Source organism: Carassius carassius, chromosome 37, assembly GCF_963082965.1.
Source record: "Carassius carassius chromosome 37, fCarCar2.1, whole genome shotgun sequence".
Lineage (NCBI taxonomy): Eukaryota > Metazoa > Chordata > Actinopteri > Cypriniformes > Cyprinidae > Carassius > Carassius carassius.
In genome coordinates this window covers 9,849,687-9,863,010 of record NC_081791.1, presented here as the reverse complement: position 1 = coordinate 9,863,010, position 13,324 = coordinate 9,849,687, and the positions used below count along the sequence as shown (strand labels likewise).

Sequence of the window (13,324 nt, the reverse complement as noted above, 5' to 3'; positions counted from 1 at the left end):
GCCTACAGCAGGTGTTTCCTAAATTAATAAATCCACTTTTTGAACAAATCAGTCATTGACGTAATAAATTATTATTTTTTGTTTTTTTCCCGTCTTTCACGTCTATACCGATCTCACTATACAGTTGTGTGAGGGTGTATGTCTAAGAGTGTGTATGCCTTCATTTTGCTAGGCATGGCAAATGTTTTTATTTATGCATGTTTTAATTATAACTGTGAAGCAACAACATTGCTATTGAATGTGCTATATAAATAAATAAAAGTTTTCCATTGTATTTTGTTGGCTTGATTGTGTAAACAACTTCAAAAACATTGCAACAAAAAAAAAAATGTTTTGAAGAATGTTTTCGTCAATTTAGTCAGCTTTTTCATTGAACCAAAAAGAAACTTTGAGAAGGATAATGGAACGGTCTCCATGCAATAGCAAGGCTTTCCTCTCTGTACACATATCCTTAAGTACAATTTTGCCTGTTTTATTGGTGTCCCCTTCAAAACTTGCTTATGAGAAATGTTATGTTTATTGTCCCCCCCAACATTTAGATGAGATTTTCGCCCCTGCCTGGATCTGATTTACAGATTCTGAGAGTCACGATTCGATTCCAAAATGATTTGTGATGATTTAAATTCTAATACAGAACTTATACGTTTAATTAAGTACTTAGTTAAGTACTTTTTAAAACAACTACAAATTGACCAATAAATTAAAACAACTGACTGTTAGGTAATTGTCAGCTAATTAAACATAGCTCTCAATTGGCAAATTAAAAATGAAAATCACAATGCAACTGATGATCTTTTTTTCTTTTATATGATGCTTTATATGAACTTCAGCTCACATAAATGTGCACAATGCCTTGGTTTTGAAAAGGAAGCAATTTATAAATAACCTAATTTACATATAAAGGAGGTGTGTCTGTGATAAAAGGAATGACAGAAATGTAATTTAGTGTGAATGCCCACAGCACATTGCTTTTTCAGCACATTTGGCACCTGGGTGAACTGAATTGTGGGTGGTTTGTGAATAAAACGCAGGTTAGCACATGCAAAAGTGGCACGGCTGTTTAATTAATTCACTCCTCAGTGTTATATTTCTCAGTGCAGAATCGACACTTGAAAAAAAAAGGCTCTTTATAGGCATCAGTGGTTCTATAAGGAACCCTGAACATCAATGGAATCTTTCAAATGCAGGAAAGGTTCTTTATAGTCTAAAAAAGGTTTTAAAATGTTCTTCAAAATGGTTCTTTTAGGAACTGTTCACTGAAAGGTTCTTTGGGGAACCGAATATGATTCTACTATGGCATCACTGCAAAAGCCTTTATTATTAAGAGTGAACAGCACTAGTTAGTTCGTTATATTACTTGATCAGTTTGTAATGCTGAGGTTCCGGAGGATAATGACACATTGCATTTAGAGCGGTTTGAACAACACCTCGCCTCACTTCACTGTCACTGAGTGGCAGCAGATGGCCGTCTGCCAGGCATCCTACTGGCTCAGAGCCCCTCATCACCATGACACCTGCTGAAATCTCATCTCTGCACTCTTCCGCCAGCCCGCGTACCTCTTTTATTTCAGATGAGAGGAAGAGATGCATATCTCAGCAGGAGGTGTGGGGGACAGGATATAAGAAATCCGGAGGAAAGAGGGGCTTTCAGGAAAAATGACTGGCACTTCCCTTGTGCTCTCAATCAGCTCAGATAGACACTAATTAAATAAGGACCTCTATGTTTCATCAGCTTCAGCGTGCTGAGGTGTTCTTGCTGGTTTCAAGGGCGTCTCTAAACAGTTGCTAGTGTCTCTGGGTGTTTACTAGGTGGTTGAATAAACCTATCCCCAAGATATTCTGGTCCTAAATATGACTAATAATAAGCGTTTGTGATATGAGGACAGTAAATTGTGAATTATTAAACTGTCTTCACAAACTGACTTTACAGCTATGGTTTATGACCAGTGCTGTTCAGTGCCTATTTTTTATTAGTATTGAAATAAAATAAAGTGAAATATGATTTTGGTCATATTACCCACCGTTATTTTGGTCGAAATGGTCTGTCATTATTTCTTTTCTATTTTGTTGTAGGGCTATATTTCGTTTAAACATGGACTTTGAGCGCATTGTACTGCTCATTAACTTGCAAAAACCAACATCAAATAGAATTGTGAACATGAATCGTGATCCTGTTATGGAAGCCTATTTCTGCCACTGAATAAAAAAATAAAACTGGCTTATTGCAGCCCTTTATTTCACAATTTATACTTTATAAAGTTATAAAGTCAGAATTGTGTGATATGAATAGGCAATTTGCAAGAAATAAAGTCAGAATTGCGAGATATAAACTCACTTCTGATTTTATTTCTCACGATTCTGTTTACATCTTACAATTCCAACTTTTTTTCTCAGAATTGCATGATATAAAAAATATAAAATTGCATGATTTACAGTGAGTTGTAAAATCAGAATTGCGAGATGAATACCTCGCAGATAATTGCAAGTTCGTATCTCACAATTCTGACTTTATTTCTAAGAATTGCATCGCAAATCTGACTTTTTATCACACAATTGTGAGTTTTTATCCCGCAGTTTTTATCTCATGGCTGTGTCAGCATCAGTAAAGTCATATAAATATTAGATAATTTCACCTCTTTATGACAAGCAAGGCTAGCTCAGTTTGTTACTATTTAAAATAGTATTCAATTTATCCTTTTTTTATGATTATTATCATGGTGACCCAATAGCACACAGCTTTTCTATAATCCCCATAATTTTGTATCATTCATGTCCAAAACACAAATGCCATGAGGTAAAGTACGCACAACTTTGGCTTTGGAGTTTGTGAACTGATGATGCCTTAGCAAGTACCACTAACAATAGGAGTCTGGATAGGAGAAAAGGCCAGCCAGAACACTCCTAAATCTGGCAGAAGCTCCTGTGGAGATCAGAGAGGCGTGTGAGAGCACCGATCGATAGCTCATATCTGCAGAGAAGGTCAGGAGGTGCACACAGCACTTGTGTTTCCTCACCTCCACATCTCCTTTTGTTTTTCATCAGGGAGAGTACAGTCGAGGAAAAGCACTTTCAATTGCAGGCTGGATTTCAGTTTAAGCTGTTTGTTATTTTTTTTTTCAGCGTTACGATTTTTTCACTCTTTTGCAATCTCGGGCCTCAACTTGTTGCATTCACTCATCATTTGGGTCCACTGAGAAACGGCCAATTTCTGGCCAATTTGCTGTTCCATCTGATCGGTGACAAAGCCGGTAGATCAATATCCATCCATCTCTCCTAATTGCAGGTTCCAGCTCAACAAGAAAGGAAAAGTGTGGCGGGACTCGTTCCTGGTGGAGAGAGGGTGAGTCAGCGCAAATTAAATGTGAAAACAGCCCGAGAGCTCTGGGTTTTTGGTGTGAAAGGTCAGCGTATGTTTATTCAGATAACAAGAGGTTTTTCTTTTCTTCTCTGGTGACAGAAAACTGCTGCATAAAGTGTTGAATGATGAGAAAGATATGGCCCAGGAGGAAAACTACCTGCCCAAATACCAACGTGTTAAAGACCTGTGCCAGCGCGCAGAGTACCAGACGCCATGTGAACAGCTCGGTCAGGTACAACAACATACAGAAGAATATATATTAAACAGCAATCCACTACTCCACATTACCAGGAGTCCAGTGTTTCAGACATTGGTGATGCATGCATTCAGAGCAGCAGAGATGAAGTTATCAAATGAAATGTCACAAGCAGCAACTTGATGTGATTTTGGACATTGCATATCATAATGTTATTGTTTGCCTTTCTATTTGACTTGCAAATGAGCAAAAACTCTTCTGCTGACCTCAATATGTCACATAGACTATTTAAAACCCTAAAATCTCGTGTTCAATCGTTTGTGCATAACATAATAAATATTTATGAGCTATGCCTTCACCGGCTAAAGCCATCAGAACCAGCATACGTGTGAAATACTACTACCCACCGCACAGGAAAAACACCTTAACATTTTGAAATTTTAAACAATATTGTACATTGATATGTTATTTTAATAGTTCATAAAGTGTACTGTGCTCACCAAAGCTGTATTTTCAATTAAAAATGCAGTGAAAACAATAATAGTAAACAACAACAGCAATAATGATAAAATAGTAATATGCTAATTTAAAATAGATGGTTCAAAAGAACAGTGATTATTTAAAATAGAAATCGTTTGTGACATTATAAATGTCTTTACTGTCACTTTTTAATTTAATGAATCTTTGCTGAATAAAAGTTTTTTTTTTTTTTTTTTATCCCACACTTTTGAATGTTGGTGTTAATGATAGTAATAATAATAAATGTTTCTTGAGCAGCAGATCAGCATATCAGAATGATTTCTGAAGCATCATGTGACACTGAAGACTGGGAGAATGATGCTGAAAATACAGCTTGTATCACAGAAATAAATTATAAAATAGTTTTTTTTTTAACTGTAATAATATTTCACAATATTACTGTTTTTATCAATTAAATGCAGCCTTGCTGAGCATATTATTTTTCTTATAAATCTTATTTTGCAAACTTTTAACCATTAGTACAGTATGTAATTACAGAGGTACTACACTGAATGTACTTACAGTAACCATAATATTGCAATGGTAATACTTTTTGGCATACTTTGTCAGTATAGACCCTCACAAGTAGAGTGTGTGTGTGTGTGTGTGTGTGTGTGTGTGTGTGTGTGTGTGTGTGTGTGTGTGTGTGTGTGTGTGTGTGTGTGTGTGTGTGTGTGTGTGTGTGTGTGTGTGTGTGTGTGTGTGTGTGTGTGTGTGTGTGTGTGTGAAGTGAGAACATAGAGATGCCTGAGCTGTCAGATCAGACACCTGAAATTTCCTGCTCTCACTTTCACTCTAACAAGACTGGCCCACTGTAGTCCTCCAGAGACCTGCAGCCTGTTCCAGCATTATCTATTCTCTCCATCCCTTTCTCTTTTCTCCATCTCTCTCTCTTTCGTTTTTTTATGTCAGGCTTTATTTGTCCATCTGCTTTTCTGCTTTGATCAAGGAACAGTCTGTCGTTACATAGCTTCACACTTTTGCAAAGTTTTTTTTACTTGGTTTTCTTTCAAACCATGAAAAAGGGAAAACTGCACCTGCAGAAAGTGTTGTTTATGTGCACATGCTATCTGCACTGTTTTAACACCTCATATACTTAAAGAGATAGTTCATCGCAAAATTAAATGCTGTCATCATTTCTCACCCTCATTATAAAGAATGTTGTTAACAAGACAGTTTCTGGTAGCCATTGACTTCCACTGTATTTTTTTTTTTTCATACTATGGAATTCAACGGCTACCATCAACTGTTAAATTAAACAAAATTTGCCACAATATTTTCTAATCAAAACTTAAAAAAAAAAAAAAAATCTTGACAAAACACAAGTCTCAAGGTTCCATATTAGGTGATTATTTTGTGGTAGAAGTAGTACTGTGCGAGTGAAATTTGCTATATTGATTTACATGAGTGTACAGTATGTATGCGGGTAAGTGGGATATAATATATATCTAACTTTTTATATAGAGCTGTGCAATAACACAGTCTACATTTTGTGATAAGATAAAATAGCACTTGGTACAAAATGCTGGATTGGTCCTCATAGCTTCTCTCATTTTCCAGCCATGTCTTTAACTACAAGGCCACTAAAAAGCGACTAAAAAGAAAGGCATGTTTCTCTCGTGTCTCTGCTAGTGTGCAGCCCTGAGCGCTCTTTAGCTTATGTTCCTCATTAATGCGGCTCTTAACGACGTGGATTTGTGATAATTACAGCTGCCGACACGAGGCAGGGGGTTAATTTTCACCTTTTACTTCCGGAGTATAAGCACACTCATCCACACACACAGTCATCGCGGCGAAAAGTTAATGGGTGTTGATGGTGTCTAACAAATTGTGTTCATGAGCAGACGCTGTCAAACACAGTTCAGTCACAGAGGAACGAGCTAAGAATATTTTATAAGAACGAGTAAGGTATTTTCTCTCGAGTCACATCAAGAGAGCTGGCTTTTTATGGTATCATATAAACATGCTACTGTACTTTGCATCATGTTTTAATGATAAAATATTACCTTTAAAAAAAAATCATGATATTTCCCTGGTACCGTGTCCAAGCAACTGTGGCAATACCATACCTTATGTTTCTGTTATGTCAGTGTATATGAATCATCTTTGAGAGTAAACCAGCATGATGTCCCTCTTTGTCTGTTTCTCTGATAGAAGTGGCAGTGTATTGAAGACGCCACGGGGAAGCTGAGGTTGTCTAAATGCAAAGGCATGGCCAGTGTGTCTGCAGTGCGGAAGCCGTCTGTATCCAGCATCAAATCACAGATTTATCTGCAGAGCATGGGCGCTGATGTCAGCGTGAACTCTGAGCCTCAAGGCTGCAACTGTGAACCCACAAGCTACAGACCGAGCACCTTCTCCAAGAATAAACTCTTCTCCAAAAAGAGTGAGTTATGACTACATACTGAGCTACAAACACACCCCGCAACAAGTCCTCCAAAAAAATCGTACAGGAGGCATTAGCTGAATTATTCTCTGTGCCTCTGCTGCCCTCTAGTGGAATTGAGACGTAAACGAAAATTGACTTCTAATTAATATTATCAGAATTTCGGTACAATCATTTTTAATTTTAATTGTCATGAAATTTTAATAATATGTAAAGAAATTCTGCCCCAATACCTTACTCAATTGTATATATATATATATATATATATATATATATAATCATTTATATCAAATCAGGTCTTTGAGCAGAATTTTTTTTACATACAAAAAACAAACAGGTCTCTCTATCTAATATAGTATCTAATATGGGGAAAAAATGCATTTTTGTCCTTGACAAGTGATAATGGTAAGCCCTGCATTTGATTGACAGAACTGAAGTCACTGAAGAGCTACTCCAGGAAGCGCTTTGCCCGCGCTGTTTCGATGGAGATGGGAGGAGACCTGTACGCAGTGGACCTGGATCATGAATACAGGCCCTCGGGCCCCAGGAACCTCAGCCTCAGGCAGAACACAGCGGACGAGGACGAGTTCAGCGGTGTGGGACCCACTGCAGTCAGCCAGACCAACAACAGCCTCACTGTGCCCTCCTCTATTAAAGTCACTCACAGGTGAGGAGCGAGTGTGCTTCAGTATTATGGACAAAAGGGGGAGTATATGCATCAAAGAGAGTGTGTGTGTGTGTGTGTGTGTGTGTGTGTGTGTTTGTGTGTGTGTGTGTGTGTGTGTGTCTGTGTCTGTGTGTGTCTGTGTGTGTGTCTGTGTGTGTGTGTGTGTGTGTGTGTGTGTGTGTGTGTGTGTTTCAGATGTTCCATTTTGGCCAATGATACAGTAAAATGTGACGTTGGTCTGTACAAATCGCTGCAAGCATGGAAGGACCACAAGCTACACATCGACCATGAGGTATGACACACTCATGATTTGCTCACAATGATCCAAATCTGTGTGACTTTCTTTCTTCTGTGGAATATAAAAGGGGATGTACGTTCATATATTGCATAAGTTACATCGTTATGTACATTATCATTTCTTTTCCCAGATCGAAACACTCCAGACGAAGATTAAAAACCTTCGTGAGGTCAGAGGTCACCTGAAAAAGGCTCGACCTGAAGAGTGTGACTGCAACAAATACTAGTGAGAGTCTCATCTGTCTGTTATTTTCTCTTTAGTGGTGTTCTGTATTTGTCAAATTCTTCCAGATTCATTCATATTTTCAATAATCCTTAATTGAATTCAAATGAATTACATTAAACTATTATTATCATTAAATGATTATTCATTTTTTATATTTAAATCGATAACTAATATATTTAATGTAATAATTTAATTGTATATTCCATGCAACAAATCAAATACATAATAAAATACATTTTATAATAAATATTGATATATAGATGTGTATATATATTAAAATGCATTACATAAAAATTGTATAACATATTAATTGTAATATGTAATTAATAGATACTGAATGTAGCACAAATTATTAAATATACGGTACATTATATACATTATTTATGCATTAATTTTAATACATGCCGGTTATAATCCTATTTGATGATGACTCACTTCATTTTTCTTCTCTTTTAGTTACAAATCCAAGTACAAGAGTAAGCTGAGGAAATACAAAGCAGGAGGTGTCCATCCCTTCAGGTGGGTTTTTGTGTCTGTATACGTATGTATGTTTATGTATGATTATGGTTTTGATGATTCTGTCTCTGTAGGAAAGGACAGGAGAAGGATAAGAAGGCCTGGTTGTTGCTGGAACAAAAGCGCAGGAAGAAGCTGAGGAAGTTACTGAAGCGCCTGCGTAACAATGACACCTGCAGCATGCCTGGCCTCACCTGCTTCACACACGACAACCAGCACTGGCAGACCGCTCCCTTCTGGACACGTAAGACACACACACACACACACACACACACACTGGAAAAAGTATTGCTTTTACAACTGCATGCAAAGAATTAAATGCATCTGGGTCTGATGCATAAGGCAAACAGCTGAAGTAAGGGATTCCCCTGCACAGTGAAAAAAGAAGCGGCAGATTTGTTAAAAAGTGACACCAAGGGGTCCTGACCAAGCGTGACAAGCTATGAGTGAGAATGTGTTGACTGCATTGATGTGTCTCACACTATTTCATCTTTGTTTCCAGTGGGGCCGTTTTGTGCGTGCACTAGTGCCAATAATAACACCTACTGGTGCATGAGGACCATTAATGAGACACACAACTTCCTGTTCTGTGAATTTGCCACTGGATTTCTGGAGTACTTTGACATCAACACGGATCCGTATCAGGTCAGTGCTCATACTGTATATAAAGACAACAGGAAATCACCATGGACTATGTTCATTTTCTTAATAAATGGTCCTATTCTTAGTTTATACTATTCATAAGGGCATTATTACAAAAAAGCATAATTATATATAGCATAATTATTCTTCAGTGTAATAGCTTATTTTGCCCCTGAAAACAATTTCTTAACCACGCCACATGGACAGGAAAAAATAATATTGATCAAAAATATCATAGCCTGACATCAACCATCAAGTCAAATCTCGCTTGGATGACTTGTTTCTTCAACTATAGGCACATTTTGCCCTTCGGAAAATGAATAGGAAATGATTCATTATTAATTATATTATTTAAATGTTGATTATTAATTTATTAAGAATAAGAATAAAGTAAACAGACATAATTTCTTAAAACACACTTGTTTATTTTGACTAACAGTGTCCAACAGTTGAACATACATACATGCAGGATTCTGTTTTCTGTGTTCTCATGAATATTTGAATCATCGTGTCATTTACACTACAGCTCAGACTACTGTGTCATAACATTCTTGTGAATGGCATTTTCAACTTTTCAGATGCCCTCTCTTTTGTTTTGCTGAGGCTTATTTCATAGCTCATGTTTTCTAAATTAATCATGAATAAATATGAATGAATAGTTTCACAGGTTTTGCATAATTAAAAACAGTTACAAAAAAAATAATTCTGCTTACATGTAGTATTTACTGTTTTTTTTTTTCATACATCATGTGTCATTTTCATCTTCTGTTGTCCGCTGGTGTCACATTAGTCAACAAGAACACAAAACACTTCACAAGGAGCTAAATTGTTTGGTGTGGCAGAAATGACTGCACAATAAAAAAAAATAAAAAAAAATAAAATTTGCTAAATAAGTATTGAAATAGTAACAGAAATTGGAAATTCAAACTGTTTTTTTATACTGCAACAATATTTAGTCAAAAAATGTTACAAAAAATGAATGTTATATTAATGAGTGTTACGTTGCATCTCTCTGTCTGTGTGTGTGTGTGTGTGTGTGTGTGTGTGTGTGTGTGTGTGTGTGTGTGTGTGTGTGTGTGTGTGTGTGTGTGTGTGTAGTTGGTGAATGCAGTGAACACACTGGACCGGTTTGTTCTCAATCAGCTGCATGTTGAGCTCATGGAGCTCCGGGGCTGTAAGGGACACAAGCAGTGTAACCCTCGCACACGCAGCCTCGACTTCGGTGAGTCACACACACACACTCGAATATGTGAAAATCCCTCCACAGTGCACACACACACACACACATACTGTATCCATACACACAGCTGCATCATTATTCTAGGCATCCAGCCCAGAGCTTGCAACACACTGACTGATACATGTGCCACACACACACACACACACACACATTTCCCTCTGAAGGACCAAGGCAAAGGATAACATGGAATTTCACATCTTCATCATCATCATCCTCACATGATCCCTGGCCCTGCCTTGCTTCCTGTCCTCCTTGTTTTATATGCAAACAGACACTCGTACCGTCACCTCCTGAGCTGCTGTCCTGAAGGGTAAACCTGTGCCACACAGCATGCTTTCTGACCATGTTTTGTGCTTAGTTGTATCTGACATGTAGTCCATGCTGTCAAAGTCATCAAACTGAAATTCGTTTTTAGCCGAAGTGATCATTCCTGTGATAAACACAGAAGAGGCACATTTATTGAGTCACTTATTGATTCACTCGAAATGAACTCAAGGACAGCTCGTGTTAAAGGAAGTCACCTCTCAAAATATCACATTAAAATGCAAAAGTAGAATGAAAACTTGTTTGTGGACAGAGGTGATTTATTTTAGCATGAACTAAAACACCACCAACAAAAAACTAAAATTGATAATAATAAAATACAAATAAAAATGCATAGAAAGGTTTTTTTTTTTAATACACAACTGTTTAGATGGTTGGGGTTGGCAAGATATTGAATGGTTTTGAATGATTTTTTTTATTACAGTTTAAACAGCTTCGCCACACAACGTGTCCGTTTTAGCATCTTCATAATTTGGTAAAATGACAAATGAATTTATATAAAAAAAATATGGCATATTCTTATTGTGATATTGTAAATATTTCTTAGACACTTGATCTTTGATATTAACAAGCATGGGGATTGCTTTTTCTTTCTTCTAAAAGTTGATCATTTTATTTATTTTGCTAACTGTTTATTATTATTAGCTTGACTTGAACCACGGCTGTACAGAACAGATTGAGCGTGTCATAAAAAGTCGGTTGAGATTTTATTGTGCATGAAAGCCAACTGAAAGGGATCAGAATAGCAGTTTATCAGCTTAAGATGAACATTAATATTCTACATCTGCATATTGAGCCGGCAGATTCATCATTTTCCAAAAGATGACTTTTATCAAGCTGATTTATTACTCCATCCATAGCAATCTTTGCACTGTGACCTTCCACATGACCCTTGGACAGAAGCCCAGAGTTGTTTTTCCCGTGATGCTTTCGTGAGGATCTGAAACATTAATGGGGCTGTACATCACATTGTTTTTACACTCTCTAACTAATGATATTGTCTCTTCTTCAGGGGGTAAAGAGAGAAGCAGCTTTGATGAATACAGGTATCACTGCCAAATGAATTTAACCCCGTTGTAGACTAGAAGGCTACTGTGAGATTATTTTGGATGAAGATACTAATCCACTTCCGCAGTTCTGTTGTAGACAGCTTGGAGCTTAAATGAATGTTGAATAGTCTGATGCACATCACACACACCTAAAGGCATCACAGGAATTCACTCCTCAGTGTCAAATCAAGGAGAAGACATTCTGTCATAGAAGGTGATGTAGAAACTAGAACCCATCTGCTGTTAAAAGAATGTTTCAGGTTAAATAAAAGTTAGGTTCTACTCTAGAATAAGTCAAAAGTCATTATAATGACTTATTCTTCAGTTTGTAAAAATGAAACTCTAGTATACTATAATGCACATATAATGAAAGTCTTTGGGGCAAGATATTCTGGTATTTTTTAAAAGCAATTATATTAATTAATCTGTACAGAAATGCATTATTTGAGAGTGTACAGCTGTTTAAAACACCATTTAATGGAGAGCCCACTACTCTAGGTGGATGAACTTCCAGTTACTAACCTGTAGGTGGCGTATTCTGCATGTAAAGTCTCGCTATATTTATTACGTGTAAGTTACAGATCCGTCTTTGCTCCACAGACTTTAATTGTAAGGGTTTTACTGTAAACACAGCTTTTGTTTGTTTTTAGAGATTAGCAGATACATTTTGCAGATACTGATAATTAAAATGGGAAAACACTGAAGAATTCATCTGCCTATAATTCTAAAAAAATCAAAAATATGAAGGAAGAATTCCCTCGTAATATAAAATAATGCTAATAATTGTTGCAAAACGGACAACAAATATTTAGTGATTATTTAATAAAATGAATGACTCAGATTTCGTTTTAAAATTCATTACACTGAAAAAAAGAATTCATTGAATTGACTAATTTTTGCAATCAATTTATTTTAGCTAAAACAAATTTAGTTCAGTGACTTTCAACATTTTTTTAATGTAGGTAAAATAAATAGTTTGTAACCACTTAACTTTAAAAAAGTAGTATAATTTTCTTCAGTGATGATACACATTGATGATTTTTATTTTCTTTAATTTCTAGCATTGTTATTTAAAAATGTGAATGATGTACAAGAAATGGAGAACAAAAGAAATTGTTAACTTGTGGCACTGATTAATCCATAAAAGTATTTACAATCTCCGTAATTTTTACAAACTGAGAAAAAAGTTAAAGTATTAATTACAGTCTGGCTGTAGATATACAGCCTTTTTCTAAGCTAGTTAGTTCTCACAAACCTCATGACCAACCAAACCACCAACTCAGTACGTGGGTCCAATTGCAAACATTTAAACTCCCAGTTACTTCCTTGACAGATCAGATGTCTTCTCCTTCAGATTCTGTACTCTCTCTCTCTGTCTTTGCCTCTCTTGTTGTGTCTCCCTCTCTCTAGCCCTGTTCTGTGCCTTGCATGTATTCAGCCTTGGGTGTTGTTGTGTGAATGTAAAAGCCTTTAAGTTCTCTGATTGGCTGTGTCTCAATCACATGCTTGAGTTTGGGGGCGGGGTAACAGTTTGTCTTATCGTTGCTTGTCGCATTAGGCAGTTTCAGCGCCGGAAATGGCCTAAAGTGAGGAAGCCTGTCTCCAAATCGCTGTGAGTTTGGATAATAATTCTGCTTCTCGTCCATAGGATACAATGCCACCAAGCCACTACCTTGTCTGAATCACTGTTCTCTTACTCTCTTTAATTTCCTTTCTCTTGAATGCATCTGCCTGGCCTGCATGATACAGCATTAGTTTGTAGAGGCGTCTATCTGCATGGGAACAGTTAAAATAGCAGTTTTGTTTCTGAGCACGAAGGAAGATTCCCGTCACTTGCCCCTCATCATCTTCACCTCATTTCATTTGGAGCCTGAAACATTTACGTTCTTCCTTCCTTCACCATC

The 13,324-nt window shown here is 36.8% G+C and overlaps 1 protein-coding gene across 6 annotated transcripts in view; it reads left to right on the top strand.

Annotated features, from left to right (window-relative positions):
- Positions 1-13,324, top strand: part of LOC132117969 (extracellular sulfatase Sulf-2-like) — a 164,053-nt gene that overhangs the window by 148,357 nt on the left and 2,372 nt on the right. For 3 of the 6 annotated variants that reach the window (XM_059527385.1, XM_059527386.1, XM_059527387.1), the window contains 10 exons: positions 3,284-3,340; positions 3,458-3,590; positions 6,228-6,459; positions 6,889-7,126; positions 7,322-7,418; positions 7,555-7,649; positions 8,106-8,168; positions 8,240-8,409; positions 8,668-8,810; positions 9,906-10,029. In XM_059527385.1, the coding sequence (XP_059383368.1) occupies positions 3,284-3,340; positions 3,458-3,590; positions 6,228-6,459; positions 6,889-7,126; positions 7,322-7,418; positions 7,555-7,649; positions 8,106-8,168; positions 8,240-8,409; positions 8,668-8,810; positions 9,906-10,029 (1,352 nt within the window). Of the gene's footprint in view, positions 1-3,283; positions 3,341-3,457; positions 3,591-6,227; positions 6,460-6,888; positions 7,127-7,321; positions 7,419-7,554; positions 7,650-8,105; positions 8,169-8,239; positions 8,410-8,667; positions 8,811-9,905; positions 10,030-11,383; positions 11,418-12,978; positions 13,033-13,324 lie in introns of all 6 variants that reach the window. The other 3 variants (XM_059527388.1, XM_059527389.1, XM_059527390.1) reach the window with 3 other exon arrangements.